Below are 19,750 nucleotides of genomic sequence, written 5' to 3' on the forward strand. Positions count from 1 at the left end.
ATAACTTTGTAAGGACTGTGTTTGTGCAAAATGTTTCTGTGAAAAAAACAGTGTGGCCAGCTCAAATGCTTATTGTTGCATCAATCGAAACTGGACGTTCTAAATAAGCGTTCTAATCACACCGGTTTGAGCGTACGCTGCAGGGACCACTGTAGAATGATCACACCCGCTTGTTGGTACCCGTGAAAAGGTTAAAACCGTATTATAATCTCCCACCATAATAAGAGTCATGTATTTCTTGTAAACACGATAAATTATTACATATATTTTCAAAGAAGCGTGGACCATATAGATTAATGAGCCAAATCTGTTTATGATCCAATCGCATATTTAAAAGGATCCACCTTCCTTTCGGATCTGTTTGGACAGTTCGAAATTATTGTTAATAATATCATCACCCCTTTTGAGTTTCTTTGCTCATGGGAGAAGTATATTCCAGTCCTTTTCCCACACAATGATTTTCCTGTAAACAATAAATATTATATTCCTTCTCTTTTAGCAGGTAAATACTGATTGTCTTTTCTTATTATCTGCTAAGTCATTACAATTATAAATAGCCATATCTATTTCATCACTTACCATAATGAGATACAAGTTTCAATTATACTTACCATAATATATGTTTGTAAACTTACCATTAAAAAGTACCATGATGATTGAGTGTCCATATAGCTGTAGCTGTACCATGATATTTGAACTGTTAAGCATACTGTAGCTGCGACTGAGTTTCAGCTGGACCTGACCGGCCTAAGCTATACGTTTTAAGTTTCAATTGGCTGACACAGATAACAAGCTTGCCCAGTCATCACCTCACCAATTAAATGAACAGAGGACGGGTCCAGTCGGTAAATACATTTTAATTGCACATACCCGAGTCCCGTGGCAATTATATCAGACCCGACCCAGATCTGAGACAAAAAGTGGACCCGTGAAGACCTCTATCACAGAGCATCAATGGCAGGGAGGCTGAATTATTTGATACACTTTACACATTTCATATATAAAGAAAATAAGCAAGAACCAGTGCTGGATCTTGTATTGAGAAAAGATTTAAGGAGAGGCCATGCTCAAGGTGAGAACATTGCTCTCCAATGGCAAGGCTCAACATTTGAAGGGAGGGAGACAGGCTTAGAGAGAGAGGGTGAGAGAGGGAGAGAGAAAGAAAGAGAGAAAGATTCAGCAGCACAGACACAAAACTTAATTGACTTTAGAAACAAGAAGAAATGGCTATTCCTGAGTGCCACAGTGGTGCCCTGTGAGGTATCCGAGACCAACCGACCTCAGTAAGACATTTGTGCCTCCTGTAGCTCAGTTGGTAGAGCATGGCGCTTGCAACGCCAGGGTTGTGGGTTTGTTTCCCACGGGGGGCCAGTATGAAAAATGTATGCACTAACTAAGTGTAAGTCACTCTGGATAAGACCGTCTGCTAAATGACAAAAATGTTAAAAATGTAAATGTGTTGACAACGTGTGTGTGTGGGCACGCATGTGAGTGTGTCTGAAAATATTGTGAGATTACATTGGTGTGTGTGTTCAGCCATAGAGTGAATCTCAGTTATTGTTGTGGTACAGGCAGGCCTTGGTATTGCTCAAGGTGAGAGATGCTGATTTCAGAAGACAGACCTATCAACAACCATGTCTATCCACTATCCAGCGACCTTGTTTTCCTTTTAGAATGGAAAAAACAACCTCCATGTGTCTCAGAGCTGACAGCACAGCCTTGGTGTATTGATCACTGAATGGCTCTGAAGGTGAAGGTGAATGAAGATGCTTGAAGATGCTTTGGGGACTTAATTCCCGAAACAAGTACATGAAATACAATGAATAAATGCTTTCAATTAATACAATACCAGATGCTCACAAATCATCCAGCCCTTTGTGTGTGTGTCTGTGTGGCCTATGGACCCTGGTCAAAAGTAGTGCACTATAGGGAATAGGGTGCCATTTGGGTGGTTTTTATTAATGCAGGACACCCTTATATCTATCTAACGACCTCCACATTTTGGTCATCTGTGACTTGTCACCCAATGCATTATTTCTGGACTACAAAACTGCAGCAATTTCAGAGGTTCTTCAATTCACTGCACCTGTGTGCTGGTCTGAAGCCAGTCAATGCATCTTTGTTTTGGTTTGTAGCCATTGCAGCACTCTACAATTACTGGACAGCCACTTACGATATTTGATTGAACACACACGCGAATAAATGCACGTACACACACACCTCTGATACATTGTAGCCTACACTAAATGGAGATGTGCAGGTAGGCCTACTTGAGTAAAATCACACTTTTTCTACAGGATGTGTAACCAGGTGTATTTCTGTTAGTATTTCATTATCTTGACACACAGCTGTTGCCCTTCCCTGTGTAGCCTATTTCACCGCAATTCTCTTTCCTAGAATTACCCCTCAGCACCCCAACCTTATGCCGACCCTACAATAAAAAAATGTGTCTTGGCAACGGAAGGCATGTGTGTCCGTGTCCGTGTGTGTGTGTGAGAGAGAGAGAGAGAGGGTGGGGGGAAGGGGGGAAGGGAGGGCGGGGTGAAGTCTGCAGGGTGATTGCTATCTTCCTTCTCGTTCATCCCTGGGTTAGCCGACCACGCGTGAAAGGGCTTTTTCTCCCAATGATGGAAACATTCTGCTGTAGGCCTATTCTGCTTGCATTCGAGAGACACTAGCTTTGGGATTAGGTAATGTTATGCTCTGGCGCGCACAGTCGATTGCGGTCCTAGATCAATACGGATAGATATTGACATGTGTGAGATAGGTTTAATGTTATTTTGTTGTTTGTTGTTCCGCAGGATTTGAGAGAGCGAGAGAGAGATGGCTTCGCGATCCAGCCACTGGAATCGTCAGCAGCAGAGGTAGAGAGTCTCTCACGCTCGCGCCGCCGTCGATGTTGCTGTCTGTTGCACGATGAGCGTAGCTCTGCAAGATTTGAGGAACAACGTAAGTCTGGTAATGATCATATTTGATCATCTTCTCAAACATTATACTACTCATCTCATATTTTATTAGGAGATAGAGTATTTGATCGAAACCCATTGCAATCAATCACCATGTTTATTTTATCAGGTTTCTTAGCAGTCATGATTCGAATATGCCTTGTTTATATTCTGCACATGTTGTAGGCTATGCGGCCAATAATGCTCGAGCAGATTCCCAGGTAAGCTTTGATCCTCATCATATTCATCATAAAATACGGTGATCGGTGCTCACTGCACATTTGGAAATAGTGCGCTTGCTCTTTCCATACAAACGTAGGTATCTTTTCATAATTTATCAAAATGCTTTCATAAGAAAAGGTGCAGCCTCAGACACTCATGCATAAATCGAGAAACACGTTTTTCCAGGATAGGCCTACATGTTATTACATTTAATATTTTGATTGTATGTATTTGAAGTTGTTAGAGAGATATTGCTTGGTCCAAGGCCCGTGGGCTGACACTACCAGTAAATATTAATAGAAAGGTTGAGGTTTTATTCAGTGTCATCTCTCAGCCTATGGCTGAGTTGCACTGCTCTCTCTCTCTCTCTCTCTCTCTCTCTCTCTCTCTCTGTGTGTGTCTCTCTCTCCCCAAGTCTTGGAGTGGGGCCCTAGGCTTGATCAAACTTTGACATTTTGCGGTGTTGGCCACCTCTGGCTACTTTATTTAGCCTAGATTAATTGTGTTGTGGGCTATTGTAACAGAGGTGTTTCAGAACCACACTTGCATGGGCTTTAATTCTGCAGGCTCACACAGTTGTGCAGTTTAGGAGACCCTCAGTTTGAACCTCAGTCGGTTACACTAGCTTATAACTAACCTAGGCCTAACTTGTTTATTTTGAACTTCTCCATTTTGCTTTTTCATTTGTCCTTGGTTTTGAATATAATGTATAGCCTTTTTGTCTCGCTACTGGGTCTTCCTTCAGGTCTTGTATTTGGTTGACTGGGTGTGCCTTGCCTAGACACTGTTGCCTATGTAGGCTAATGTAGGCATAAGGACATGATATGGAGCTAGAGTAAAGCCATGTATTCTACCATGATAACCAACACACAGCTGTTGACCGGTCACACGGGTTAGGCGTTCTTGTTTGGTTATGTAGAGATTCCAGTCTGACAGGCTGTACCTGTTGTTGCTATGGTGATGTTGCATTGTGTCTTTGTCACCTAAATATTATGGGATGTACAAATGCACAAAAATGAGCATCTGTTCAGTATTTAAACAGTATTATGATAACAAAGTGTGTGTTGTGATCCAACAGATAAGGCTATCTAGGTAAAATATGGGCTGGAGAGGGCTTGTGTTTGTGTAGTGTGTGTGTGTGTTTATTTCTGTGTGGGTGTGTTTATTTCTGTGTGTGTGTGTCTGTCTTGTCAACCATCACGCTGAGAGCAGGTAAAGTATGCCTACTGCATGGGCTCGGTATGGAGGCTTATGGCTCTGTATAGACTTGTCTGTAATGTAGGCCTAAGGAGCTGGAAGAGCTGTCCCCGACCACTGTCCAATATGCCGTGAATCAATTAGTGCCCTGTAGTCCCCGGGGACATTTCTGAATATCTTCATTATCTCTCTAATGAACATCATTAATAACGCAATCTGTGCACTGGGCCACCGTCGAGCAGGCTGTCGGCCGTTAGACACACTATGCACTAACTCAACATTAGCTGAACAAACTGTTACGAGGCCTCTACTGTTCCAAGTACAGTGAGGGAAAAAAGTATTTGATCCCCTGCTGATTTTGTACGTTTGCCCACTGACAAAAAATGATCAGTCTATAATTTTAATGGTAGGTTTATTTGAACAGTGAGAGACAGAATAACAACAAAAACATCCAGAAGAACGCATGTCAAAAATGTTATGAATTGATTTGCATTTTAATGAGGGAAATAAGTATTTGACCCCTATGCAAAACATGACTTAGTACTTGGTGGCAAAACCCTTGTTGGCAATCACAGAGGTCAGACGTTTCTTGTAGTTGGCCACCAGGTTTGCACACATCTCAGGAGGGATTTTGTCCCACTCCTCTTTGCAGATCTTCTCCAAGTCATTAAGGTTTTGAGGCTGACGTTTGGCAACTCGAACCTTCAGCTCCCTCCACAGATTTTCTATGGGATTCTACTGGCTAGGCCACTCCAGGACCTTAATGTGCTTCTTCTTGAGCCACTCCTTTGTTGCCTTGGCCGTGTGTTTTGGGTCATTGTCATGCTGGAATACCCACCCACGACCCATTTTCAATGCCCTGGCTGAGGGAAGGAGGTTCTCACCCAAGATTTGACGGTACATGGCCCCGTCCATCGTCCCTTTGATGCGGTGAAGTTGTCCTGTCCCCTTAGCAGAAAAACACCCCCAAAGCATAATGTTTCCACCTCCATGTTTGACGGTGGGGATGGTGTTCTTGGGGTCATAGGCAGCATTCCTCCTCCTCCAAACACGGCAAGTTGAGTTGATGCCAAAGAGCTCCATTTTGGTCTCATCTGACCACAACACTTTCACCCAGTTCTCCTCTGAATCATTCAGATGTTCATTGGCAAACTTCAGACGGCATGTATATGCGCTTTCTTGAGCAGGGGGACCTTGCGGGCGCTGCAGGATTTCAGTCCTTCACGGCGTAGTGTGTTACCAATTGTTTTCTTGGTGACTATGGTCCCAGCTGCCTTGAGATCATTGACAAGATCCTCCCGTGTAGTTCTGGGCTGATTCCTCACCGTTCTCATGATCATTACAAGTCCAAGAGATGAGATCTTGGCCATGGTGGAGAGTTTGGAATCTGATTGATTGATTGCTTCTGTGGACAGGTGTCTTTTATACAGGTAACAAGCTGAGATTAGGAGCACTCCCTTTAAGAGTGTGCCCCTAATCTCAGCTCGTTAGCTGTATAAAAGACACCTGGGAGCCAAAAATCTTTCTGATTGAGAGAGGGTCAAATACTTATTTCCCTCATTAAAATGCAAATCAATTTATAACATTTTTGACATGCGTTTTTCTTGATTTTTTTTATTGTTATTCAGTCTCTCACTGTTCCAATAAACCTACCATTAAAATTATAGACTGATAATTTCTTTGTCAGTGGGCAAACGTACAAAATCAGCAGGGGATCAAATACTTTTTTCCCTCACTGTACCTGTGTTAAGAAGACCAATGGTATTTACACTGCCTCAAAGGGCTGATCTCATCACACGCATGTAGGACATCAAAGCACCTCAGGTTTGTCCCGCATAGTAACATGCATAGACATGCACGTGTGTGTGTATGTCATGATACGCTTACTCGCACAGGAGTGAGTAACATACGTTTACATACACTGAACAAAAACATAAACACAACATATAAAGTGTTTCATGAGCTGAAATAAAAGATCCCAGAAATGTTCCATACGCACAAAAAGCTTATTTCTCTAAAACAATGTGCACAAATTTGTTTACATTCTTGTTAGTGAGCATTTCTCCTTTGCCAAGATAATCCATCCACCTGACAGTTGTGGCATATCAAGAAGCTGATTTAACTGCATGATCATTACACAGGTGCACCCTGTGCTGTGGACAATAAAAGGCCACTCTAAAATGTGCAGTTTTGTCAGACAACACAATACCACAGATGTCTCACGTTTTGAGGGAGCATGCAATCAGCATGCTGACTGCAGGAATGTCCTCCAGAGCTGTTGCCAGAGAATTGAATGTTCATTTCTCTACCATAAGTGGGCTCCAACGTTGTTTTAGAGAATTTGGCAGTACGTCCAACCTGCCTCACATCCACAGACCACGTGTAACCACTCCAGCTCAGGACCTCCACATCCGGCTTCTTCACCTGCGGGATCGTCTGAGACCAGCCACCCGGACAGCTGATGAAACCGTCTCAGGGAAGCTCATCTGCGTGCTCGTCATCCTCACCAGGGTCTTGACCTGATTGCAGTTCGGCATAGTACCGACATTAGTGGGCAAATGCTCACCTTCGATGGCCACTGGCAAGCTGGAGAAGTGTGCCCTTTGCGGATGAATCCCGGTTTTAACTGTTCTGGGCAGATGGCAGACAAGTCTGGATCGACTTGTATGGCGTCGTGTGGGTGAGCGGTTTGCTGATGTCAACGTTGTGAACAGAGTGCATCATGGCGGTGGGGTTATGGTATGGACAGGCATAAGCTACGGACAACGAACACAATTGCATTTTATCAAATGCAATTTCAATACACAGAGATACCGTGACGAGATCCTGTGCCATTCATCTGCCGCCATCACCTCATGTTTCAACATGATAATGCACGGCCCCATGTCGCAAGGATCTGTACCCAATTCCTGGAAGCTGAAAATGTCCCAATTCTTCCATGGCCTGTATTCTCACCAGACATGTCACCCATTGAGCACGTTTGGGATGCTCTGGTTCGACTTGTACAACAGCGTGTTCCAGTTCCCGCCAATATCCAGCAGTTTCGCACAGCCATTGAAGAGGAGAGGACAACATTCCACAGCCCACAATCAACAGCCTGATCAACTCTATGTGAAGGAGATGTGTCGCACTGCATGAGGCAAATGGTGGTCACACCAGATACTGACAGATTTTCTGATCCACACCCCTACCTTTTCTTTGAGGTATTTGTGACCAACAGATGCATATCTGTATTCCCAGTCATGTGAAATCCCTAGATTAGGGCCTAAATCATTTATTTCAATTGACTGATTTCTTTATATGAACTGTAACTCAGTAAATTATTTGAAATTGTTGCATGTTATATGTATACAACTTATTAAAAGGCTTATGAAAATATCTATGTGTAGCAAATTTTCAACTGATTTAATTCAGGATCATTATGAGATGATGCTATACTATACATGCTATATATGCTTACAATGTGGAGGAAATGCACCCCAAAAGCATTAAAGGGGCAATCCAAGATTCGAAAAGCAACAAAGCCGTCACCCAAACACTTGTTTTGTTAAACAGCTGAGGGTGCTGGAGAAATGTTAGCGCTCTGAAATTCATAGACAGAGGTATAGGACTGACCATCCATGTCATGAGATCCAAATGATAGTTTGTTAACCATGTTTTTGAAGCCGTGCGGCCTCAGCCTCAAGTAATGTGTTAGCAGTTGCTTTGCTGTGGCCAGTTGAGGGCGTGATGGGAAAGGCCAAGACTGAGTGACGGCTGGAGAAGGAGGCCCTTGAGTGACCTGAACCTGGGGTTTATCAGGGCTGGGTGTCCTGTGTGTGCGTGTGTGTCCTGCCTTAGGGCGGTGGGGTGAGCTCCTTCCTGTCTGAAGCGAGACTCTCCATCTGTCCTGGCTCCATCGGCAGGGCTGGAGAGGTCAATGGCCTCGTCCTAAATAGCACTATAACCTTAGGCCCCTGTAAGGTCACATGCTTAGGGAAAACTCAGGGCCCTATAGGAATGAGGTTAAGAAGTCAATTCTTTGTGTCCTGCGGTTGGTCTAGGCTAGTGGATAACACCGTTACCTTTCAGCACTTATCTGCCAGAGTCTGCATGGGATGGAATCCTCCTCCCTCCGCAACTTTGTCTCACAAATGTCTCCTCACTTCTCTGTCTACCTACACTATCCTGCCTGTGCAACAGAATACCTAAAACATACTAGAGTGGGAATTCCACTTTGAAAAAGAAAAGGAAAAGCCCCTTTTTGCCTATGTGTGTTGTTGTCCAATATGTATTGTACATATTACTTAGTATTTCATGTAAGTGTAAGTTCAGACACTATATATACAAAAGTATGTGGACACCCCTTCAAATTAGTGGATTCGGCTATTTCAGCCACACCAGTTGCTGACAGGTGTATAAAATTGAGCACACAGCCATACAATCTCCATTGACAAACATTGGCAGTAGAATGGCCTTACTGAAGAGCTCAGTGACTTTCATCGTGGCACCGTCATAGGAAGCCACCTTTCCAACAAGTCAGTTCATCAAATTTCTGCCCGGCTAGAGCTGCCCCGATCAACTGTAAGTGCTGTTATTGTGATGTGGAAACGTCTAGGAGCAACAACAGCTCAGCCACGAAGTGGTAGGCCACACAAGCTCACAGAACGGGACCGCCGAGTGCTGAAGCGCGAAAGAATCGCCTGTCCTCGGTTGCAACACTCACTACCGAGTTCTGAACTGTCTCTGGAGAAGAGCACAATAACTGTTCGTCGGGAGCTTCATGAAATGGGTTTCCATGGCCGAGCAGCCGCACACAAGCCTATGATTACCATGCACAATGCTAAGCATCGGCTGGAGTGGTGTAAAGCTCGCCGCCATTGGAATCTGGAGCAGTGGTAACACGTTCTCTAGAGTGATGAATCATGCTTCACCATCTGGCAGTCCGACGGACAAATCTGGGTTTGGCGGATGCCAGGAGAACGCTACCTGCCCCAATGTATAGTGCCAACTGTAAAGTTTAGTGGAATGGAATAATGGTCTGGGGCTGTTTTTCATGGTTCAGGCTCCTTAGTTCCAGTGAAGGGAAATCTTAACGCTACAGCATACAATTACATTCTAGATGATTCTGTGCTTCCAACTTTGTGGCAACAGTTTGGGGAAGTCCCTTTCCTGTTTCAGCATGACAATGCCCACATGCACAAAGCGAGGTCCATACAGAAATGGTTTGTGGAGAATGGTGTGGAAAACCTGACTAGCCTGCACAGAGCCCTGACCTCAACCCCATTAAACACCTTTTGGATGAATTGGAATTCCGACTGCGAGCCAGGCCTAGTCACCCAACATCAGTGCCCGACCTCACTAATGCTCTTGTGGCTGAATGGAAGCACGTCCTCGCAGCAATGTTCCAACATCGAGTGGAAAGCCTTCCCAGAAGAGTGGAGGCTGTTATAGCAGCAAAGGGCGGACCAACTCCATATTGATGCCCATGATTTTGGAATGAGACGTTCGACAAGCAAGTGTCCACATACTTTTGGTTGTGTAGTATATCTGCGTAGTTCCCTTGAAATCCTGTAGACTTGCGGACTGTGTACAGCCTGTGCGTGTGTATATGTGAGTTTGTGTTTGTACAAGACATTTGGAGAATTGAACACGGCTATTGCACTCACACAGTGGTGGAAAAAGTACTCAATTGTCATACTGAGTAAAAGTAAAGATACCTTAATAGAAAATTACTCACGTAAATAAAAAAAGTCACCCAGTAGTATACTATTTGAGTAAAAGTCTTAAAGTATCTGGTTTTAAATGTACTTAAGTACAGTGGTGGAAAAAGTACCCAATTGTCATACTTGAGTAAAAGTAAATGCTATACATCAAATTCCTTATATTAAGCAAACCAGACATTTATTGAATGTAATATGTTTTATGGACAGACGGGCACGCTCCAACACTCAGACATTATTTACAAACAAAGTACCCCCCCAAAACTCCTTAAGTAGTACTTTAAAGTATGTTTATTAAGTACTTTATACCACTGCTCTCACGAGGGGCACATGTCCTATTAAAGGAGCCAAACAGCTGGGGATATCCTTGAAACCTCTGTTATTTTCTGAAGAGACGGACATTGTCCTTTTTCTTATCCGGAATATTCTTATTTTGTCCTCCCCCCTCTGTCTTTCTTTCTCTCTTTCCTCCAGTCTTCTCTCCTTCCTCCCTGTCGTCTTCCCTCCTTCCTCTCGGGAGAGATAGAGAGAGAGAAGAGAAAGAGGAGTAACCTTGATGCCTAGATCAGTGACGTCATTCTCTCTCCCTGGGGAGGACTCTACTGTCTCCCTCCCTCTCTTTTACTCTCTCACTCTGCTGTTCTCTTTAATTGATGACGCACTGAAGGGGACGTGTAGGGGTCAGGGGAGGAGAGAAATAGGAGAGAGAGAGATTAATAGAGAGAGTGTGTATTTTTTCAGTGTACACACACTAGCAAACAGAGGAATGACATCTGTAATGTGTGTTTGTTGGACTGAGACGGAGAGAGGAAAAAGGGAAGAAATGTGTATGTTTGTTTGTTTGAGCGTGTGTCTCTGTGTGTGTGTGCATGCGTGCATCCGTGTGTATACGTACCCAATTTGTCAGCCTTTTACAGAAGCACATCAATTAAAGCAAGATAATCTTAGTGTTTCAACAACACTGGACTAATGTTACTTATGTAAGATTTACATAACAGAGTAGTGGCAGCCTCCCCGGTTTTGTTTGTTGTGCTAGTTCATTTACAGTGCTCGTAGTGTGCTCCTGTGATGTGCGCTCAAGTTGCTAGCTTAATTGGGGCAGCATTTTGTTGTCGGCAGAGAAGAGAATGTCCTTTCTGTGCACGGACAACAACAACAGTCATGCAGGCTCTGGCTAAAAGTAGTGCACTATATAGGGAATAGCGTTCCATTTGGAATGCAACCTCTCTGTTGTGGTTGACTGTAACCAGGGAGGGGAGGGGGGCGGTGGACGCCCTCTAGGGGTAGAAGTATGGAAGTGCATGATGACAGTGGTCACTGAACAGACGAATGGCTTGGTACACTCTTAGAAAAAAAGGATTCCAAAAGGGTTATTCGGCTGTCCACATAGGATAACCCTTTTTGGTTCCAGGTAGAAACATTTTTGGTTCCAGGCAGAACCCTTTTGGGATCCATGTAGAACCAAAGAAAAGGGCTCTACATGGAACCCAAAAGGGTTCTACCTGGAACCAAAAACGGTTCTTCAAATGGTTCTCCTATGGGGACAGCCGAAGAACCCTTTTAGGTTCTAGATAGCACTGTTTTTTCTAAGAGTGTAGCGCTCCATGAATGAATGGGCATGTTATTATTGTCAGTATATATATATACCAAATCTAGGTTTAATACGCGCCACAATTTGTAAAACGATTGCATGAATAGGAAAACGCTGTGATGAAACAATGAAATAGCCTTTCTCTTGCCAGGCTCGTGTGTATGTCTGTCTTTTGCTCTCTCTCTCTCTCTCTCTCTACCTGTCTCAGTCTCTCTCACTCTGGAGTGTGGCTGAGTGATGGGCGTTCCTTCGTTCTCTTGGAACTTTCTGTAATATTTTTATAATAATGCACACCATATCCAGAGTGGCACAGTGGTCTAAGGCACTGCATCGCAGTGCTAGCTGTGCCACTAGAGATCGTGGTCCGAATCCAGGCTCTGTCGTAGCCGGCCGCGACCGGGAGACCCATGGTGCGGCGCACAATTGGCCCAGCGTCGTCCAGGGTAGGGGAGGGAATGGCCGGCAGGGATGTAGCTCAGTTGGTAGAGCATGGCGTTTGCAGGGCTGTGGGTTCGATTCCCACGGGGGGCCAGTATGAAAAATAAAAAAATTATGTATGCACTCACTAACTGTAAGTCGCTCTGGATAAGAGCGTCTGCTAAATGACTAAAATGTCAAATGTAAAGCAAGCTTGCCAAAGAATACGGACCCTCTCCCTTTCCCCTCTATGGGCTAAAATTACCCATCCATCTTCCTCTACTTCACCTCTCTATCTCATCGTCAGTGCTTGTGTGCTTGTTCTGTGTAATTCCCTTTCTTACACTTTTTCCTCTCCTTTTCTATGAAGTATATCAAAATCTGTTTTATTCATCTCACACTTTCAATCCCTATTCTTTCTTTCTTTCTTTCTTTCTTTCTTTCTTTCTTTCTTTCTTTCTTTCTTTCTTTCTTTCTTTCTTTCTTTCTTTCTTTCTTTCTTTCTTTCTTTCTTTCTTTCTTTCTTTCTTTCTTTCTTTCTTTGTTCTCCCAACCCCCAACTCCTTAGCAGAATCCCGCCTCTCCTCCTTCACTCTCCCTCCCTCTGTCTGTTTTTCATTCTCTCTCTCTCTCTCTCTCTCTCTTCTTCTCAACCCCCGGCTCATGCTGTTTGTCTGCTTTCTCTTACTCTGTAACTCGCCCTCTTTCACTCCCACTGTCTTCCTCCCACCCTCCCACCCTCCCACCCTCCCACCCTCCCTCACTCTTCAATTGCTTTGTGCTCAGTGTTTATAGTCCTTCACTAACTCTGCATAGAGGGAGAGAGCGAGAGAGAAAGAGAGGGAGACAGAGAGAACAAGTGTAAGGACAAACTCTTTAATACTTTATTAAAGGTAAGTAAAGCGGAAATGTTCTCATTTATCCCTCCATCTCTCTCTTTATCTTTCTCTCTCTCGTTCTCTCTTTCTCGCTCTCCTTCTGTCTCCCTACTTATCTCCTATGATTGTGCTAACCTGAGAGAATAATCTTATTGCCCTTAAACCAGCTGTTGACAGCTGTGCTGCGCTGTGCCGGGGGTATGTGTCAGGCTGTTGCTAGGGGCAATAAAAAAGTGTGTGTGTGTGTTTGGGAGGGAGTTGTTGTGACTCTTTGGCTTGGGCTCATTTTCAGAGAGAAGAGAGAAAGGTCACGAATTGAAGAAAAGAGGAAAGGGAGATTGCTGAACCCTGACTTCCGTTTCATTGTCGCTAGTGAGCAGCATTCGGTGTGTGTGTGCTACGTGTGTGTGTGTGAGCAGCACTCTGCCTTCCAGTCCAGGACGCAGTGGGCTGATAGATATTGGGGTTTGAAATGGTACAGGACATGGATCCTCACGCACACACATGCACATGCACACACACACACACACACACTCACACATACACATATGCACACCCACACAGAGACGCACGCTATCATTTGAGGGTCCAGTGTGAGTGTCTGTGAAGGTCAAACACTGAAGTGGTGAGAGAGGGTTAGGGAGTGCGTTAGCTCTGAGATGTAAGCAAAGAGAGGGATGTTATTTACTTAGCGCTTCTAAGGACAACATCGGCCCACAGCTGGCTGCACTCATTAGTGTGTGTGTATTTATGCTGGTGACGCAAGGGACAGATGTTTTATAGGTGAAATTGTTTTGTGCTGATGTTTGTTGCACTATAACTGTTTATACTAAAATATTGACATAACCATCAACTTGAAGTCACGGCAAGAAATAATCAGATCCTAAAGTTTAAGACAGATCCTAAAGCATTGTCGTATATTTATGTTTGAGAGTTCCTCCTAATTTGTGCTGCTTTGTTTCTGTCTGAGGTCTTTGCCATTCTCACTATTGACCTTTAACGTCATTTGTAGATAAGATAAAAGAGACATTTTGGCATGTTGTCATACAATGTGGGCTGTTACAGATCCTATATCAGAGGTAAAAGGTCAGTTTCCTGACAGTGTTTCTAATTCAATGGCCCTGCCTGTTTCCGACACTCTGGGGTGAAGTTTCCCCTAGGTACAGATCATCAGAAAAGTTGCCTACAGGCAACCGTTCAGATGTTCCCAGGGTGCAGTGTGTGTGTTTGGTTTGTTATCCCACTGTAGAAGAGGCTGCTGTGTGTGTGTGGATGTGTTTAACTATACTTGTGGGGACCAGAAGTCCCCACAAGAATAGTAAACTAACAAAACGTTGACCAACTGGGGAAAGGTTGTTAGTCCCCACGAGGTCAAATTCAATTTTTAGGGGGTTTAGGGTTAAGGTTAGAATTAGTGTTAGGGTTAGAATTACGTAAAGCGTTAGGCGCTAGGGTTAGGTTTAGGGTTAGTGTTAAGGTTAGGTTTTTGGGTTAAGGTTAAGGTTAGGGTTAAGGTTAGGGTTAGGGTTAGGGTAAGAGTACGGGTTAGGGTTAGGTTTAGTGTTAGGGGTTAGGGAAAATAGGATTTTGAATGAGACTGAATTGTGTGTCCCCACAAGGTTAGCTGTACAAGACTGTGTGTGTGTGTGTGTGTGTGTGTGTGTGTGTGTGTGTGTGTGTGCTGAGTAATCCCCAGATGCAAGACTGACCCTCTCTCCACTCACAGCTGACAGGGATAAGCAACTGGAAAATGTCACTCATTACTTCCTTTAATGAGCAAACTGTGTCAATGTGCAAATGTGGATCTGAGTGTGTATGTGACTATTTGATCATTGAGTGAGACTATATGTCCTCTTAACCCGGTATTTGGACACCATAGATCAAAATGGCTTACATTGAGCGATAGTCCTGATTCTCACAGACACAGGAGTATGTATCGTCTGCCTGTGTGAAGCAGGATGTGAAATCTGACACCATTTGAAGCTGGGCTGTCCCTCCTAGCATTTCCTTCGCTATTCTGACTGTCCATCAACTGCTGGCTGATCCCTACGTCACAGCCACTAACAACGCATATGCCTTGTGTGTGTTTCAGGGGAAGGGGGTGTATCTGATCTCCATCACCTAGGATTTGACAATGGTTAATCAAATCTCCCCATTTTTGCCAATTTCTGCTCAATTGTGCATGCCTTCTCAACAACTGCAACTGTATATGCATTCATATATCAACTCCTTTCTTGAGTTGGGCTCTGGGAAGGAACAACTGTTGAGCATCTGAGTTTATGGTTGTTTGTGGGGAAAGGGGTTGAGTGTGTGTGTGTGTATGTGTGTGTGTGTGTGTGTGTGTGTGTATGTATCCCATAACTGTTGCTAGGGAGTAAATATGTTAGGGACAATATAGGATGAGTCACAACTAAATAATATTGCCAAAAATGTAATTTTTATAATGGCAAGCCTGGTTAGAGGTAACAATCATTTGCATGAACTGCCTACAGTATTACGAATATTATTAATTAATTATGGAAATTAAGATAAGCAGTATTTTTTATATATATTTTTTAATAGCTATATATAATGCAAATCGAGGTGAGGGCGATGGAAATGCTTTTGGCAGTTGATCTGCTTCTGTTCTGTGGGTGGCACTGTGTGCTCTTTTCGAAGGATGGGTCCCGGTCTCTCGGGGGCCCTGGGATCTGGGGGGACGGGGGTGGTCTGCCGGTCACTGGGATGACAATCCAACTTGGGATGGGGAGGGGTTTTAGCGGGGGGAATAGTGGGGAACAATTGGAGGTTTACTTAGTAGCAATGCAAATATCATGGTACAGCTATATGGACACTCAATCACTATGGTACTTTTTAGTGGGAGTTTACAAACATATATTATGATAAATAGATTTGAAACTTGTATCTCATTATGGTAAATGGTGAAATAAGAATAGCCAGTTATAATTGTAATGGCTTAGCAGATAAAAACAAAAGACGATCAGTATTTACCTGGCTAAAAGAGAAGGAATATAATATCTATTGTTTACAGGATTACTTATTCAACATTTTTAGATGAAGTTGTGTGGAAAAGGGACTGGGGGGCAAAATATATTTCTCCCATGGGCAAAGAAATTCAAAAGGGGTGATGATATTAATTAACACTCATTTTGATCCGAATGTGCAAATTGTCCAAACAGATCCTCAAGGTAGATGGATGATTTTAAATATGTTAGTGGACCATAAACAGAGATGGCTCATTAACCTATACGGTCCAAATAATGATGATCCCCGCTTCTTTGAAAATATATATAATAATTTATCAACCGTACAAGCAATACAATACTCTATTATTATGGTGGGAGATTATAATACAGTTTTAAATACCTCTATGGACCGTAAAGGAAATCACACTACAAACTATCACCCTCATGCACTTAAGGAAATCACGAATGTCATGGATATATTGGAACTAGTGGGTATATGGAGTTTTTTATTCAAAATGTGGATCCCTCCACAGCCTCATAGAGGATCTAGATACTTTTTCTAACCTCTCTGGATTAAAACCAAATTATGATAAATGTACTATATTACGTATTGGATCACTAAAAAATACAACTTTTACATTACCGTGTAGTTTACCAATAAATTGGTCTGACGGGGATGTGGACATACTCGGTATACATATCCCGAAAGAAATAAATGATCTCACTCCAATACATTTTAATAGAAAATTAGCAAAAATAGATAAGATCTTGCTTGCTACCACGGAAAGGACAATACCGGTCTATTTGTGGAAAAATCACCCTGATTAACTCTTTAGTCATATCCCAGTTTACCTATTTGCTTATGGTCTTGAACATGGGGTGAGATACTTACTCATTTGCTAGAGAACCAGTTCGGATTTAAGTATTACTTTTGTATGACTGATGCTTTTAGTGAGAGGTCTAATGCTTTACCTATTTGCTTATGGTCTTGCCTACACCTAGCGACCTTTTTTTAAAATTATATGAGCAAAACATATTCCATTTGATTTGGAATGGCAAGCCAGACAAAATTTAAAAGGGCCTATTTATATAATTAATATGAATTCGGAGGGCAGAAATGATTAAAAGATTAAAGCATTAGACCTCTCACTAAAAGCATCAGTCATACAAAAGTAATACTTAAATCTGAACTGGTTCTCTAGCAAATTAGTAAGTATGTCTCACCCCATGTTCAAGAATGGCCTTTTTCCCTTTATTCAGATTACAACCCCTCACTTTCGGTTATTTGAAAATGAAATAATCTCCAAATTATCGTTATTTTTAAAACAAGCCATAGAAAGTTGGTTGCAATTTCAGTTTAATCCACCAGAAAAGACAGAACAAATAATTCAACAAATATTGTGGTTAAACTCAAATATACTAACTGATACAAAACCATTCTTTTTTTAATAAAAAAAAAGAAAAAGGTATAATCTTCATAAATTATATCATAGGTAAGACTGGTGGAGTTATGTCGCACATGCAGCTAACAAAAAGATATGGAAATGTCTGCTCTACCCAAAATTACAACCAAATAATTGCAGCATTACCGCAAAAATGGAAGAGGAAAGTGGAAGGGGGAAAAAGTAAGGAACTTGTCTGTCGGCCCTGCAATAAAGAACATAACTGGTTAAAGAAAATGGTGATAAATAAAAAAGTATACCAGTTTCATTTAAGGACCAAAGGTTTGACACCCGTCCCATATAGATTGCAAAATAGTTGGGAAGAGATTTTTGACGTACTGATTCCATGGCAGTGTTTATGAACTGATACGCAAAACGACGCCGGATTCAAAACTGAGAATTTTTCAATTTAAATTATTATATAAAAATTTTGCTACCGATATAATGTTATTTATATGGGAGATACAATCTTCCCAGCTCTGCAGATTTTGCTGCGAAGAGACAGAATCATTAGATAATTTGTTTTGGTACTGTCCATTTGTAGCTTGTTTTTGGTCACAGGTCCAGGAATGGCTGAAGGATTGCAATATTTACCTGGAGCTAACACTGCAGATAGCACTACTGGGTGATCTGAAAAGTCATAGTCAATCGATCAATAATATAATAATACTTTTAGCAAAAATGTTTATTTTCAATTTACGATCTGTAATAACGATAAGAATAGAAAGGTTCAGAACTTTTGTAAAACATCACAGTACAGTTGAAGAATATATGGCAAATAGAAATCTAATATGGATGGTGTTAAGAGATAGATGGGAGGGGTTGAATGGAGTTGAAGGATGGGACTAATAACAACTAACAACAACTAATAACAACAAGATAGCTAATGTAAAGCATACTGCGTCCATAATAAGCATATACAGTAGCTTATAGGTTGAGAGCTTTTGTGAAAGAGCACAGTTAGAAAGAAATGGCATATAGAAGCAAACCGGATGAACATCATGAAAATGATCGGAGAGGTTGAGGGTAGAGGAAGTTCAGGAGTAAAAAGAAACAAAATAGAATTATTGTAAAATTGACTGTGTCCATAAAATTTATATAGTATGTATAAGCTGGAAGTAGAGGCCTAAGCATTGTTGTTCACTTCCAATTAGGGAAGGGGTGGTGGGGTTGGAAAGTAATAAAGGGAAATATATATATATATATATTTTTTTAAAGGATATGTGTATATATATATGTATGTACAGTTGAAGTCTGAAGTTTACATACACCTTAGCCAAATACATTTAAACTCAGTTTTTCACAATTCCTGACATTTAATCCTAGTAAAAATCCCCTGTCTTAGGTCAGTTAGGATCACCACTTTATTTTAAGAATGTGAAATGTCAGAATGATAGTAGAGAGAATGATTTATTTCAGCTTTTATTTCTTTCATCACATTCCCAGTGGGTCAGAAGTTTACATACACTCAATTAGTATTTGGTAGCATTGCCTTTAAATTGTTTAACTTGGGTCAAACGTTTCGGGTAGCCTTCCACAAGCTTCCCACAATAAGTTGGGTGAATTTTGGCCCATTCCTCCTGACAGAGCTGGTGTAACTGAGTCAGGTTTGTGAGGTTTGTGATGGCCACTCCAATACCTTGACTTTGTTGTCCTTAAGCCTTTTTGCCACAACTTTGGAAGTATGCTTGGGGTCATTGTCCATTTGGAAAACCCATGTGTGTGCGTGTGTGTTTGTGTGTATGTCTTTACTGTGTGTGTGCTTGAGAGTGATGCTGGTGATTATTTGTGTTTAGTGAGTTGGACCTCGCCCGTGTCTCATGGCGTCTGTGTGTCTGAACATCTTCACTCGGGGGATCAGGGTCCTGGAGTAAAACTGCCCCCTCCCTCCCTTCTCTCTCTTTCTTTCTCTCTTTCTCTCTTTCCCCCCTTTCTGTCTGTCCCTCTCCCTTTTCTCTTTCTCTGCTTCTCCCTCTCTCTCTCTCTCTCTCTGTCCCCCCTCTTTCTCTCTTTATGTCTGTCCCTCTCCCTTTCTATACTTCTGTCTTTGTGTCACCCTCTCTCCATCTCTCCTCTCCCATAGTCCCCCCTATCTCTCTGTCTCTCTCACTTAGTCCCTCAGTCATTTTCTCTTGCTCAGTATTCTAGTCAGCGAGTCCTCCTCATCTCACCCAGTCAAAGCAGGTTTTGTATCCTTTGTCTGTGTGTCAAAACACAAATTTGTCAAAACATGTCTGTATGTATGTCTGTTTACAATATGTTTGCATATGCGTGAGAGTATGTGTATAACATGATAACTGTACGTGTGTGTTTATTCAACAGAATGTGTATCATCTCTGTATTTTTGTGTGTGTGCGTGTGTACATGCGTGTGTGAGTGTGTTTGCATAT

At 42.3% G+C, this 19,750-nt stretch overlaps 1 protein-coding gene across 1 annotated transcript in view; it reads left to right on the top strand.

Moving 5' to 3' along the window:
• The first annotated feature begins 2,560 nt into the window (after positions 1–2,560).
• Positions 2,561–19,750, top strand: part of LOC121567312 (endothelin-converting enzyme 2) — a 74,932-nt gene continuing 57,742 nt past the window's right edge. Inside the window, exons 1-2 of the mRNA XM_045217476.1 lie at positions 2,561–2,690; positions 2,802–2,949. Coding sequence (XP_045073411.1) covers positions 2,917–2,949 — 33 coding nt within the window. The 5' untranslated portion in view covers positions 2,561–2,690; positions 2,802–2,916. The remainder of the gene's footprint in view (positions 2,691–2,801; positions 2,950–19,750) is intronic.

This window comes from Coregonus clupeaformis, chromosome 6 (genome assembly GCF_020615455.1).
Source record: "Coregonus clupeaformis isolate EN_2021a chromosome 6, ASM2061545v1, whole genome shotgun sequence".
Classification (NCBI taxonomy): domain Eukaryota; kingdom Metazoa; phylum Chordata; class Actinopteri; order Salmoniformes; family Salmonidae; genus Coregonus; species Coregonus clupeaformis.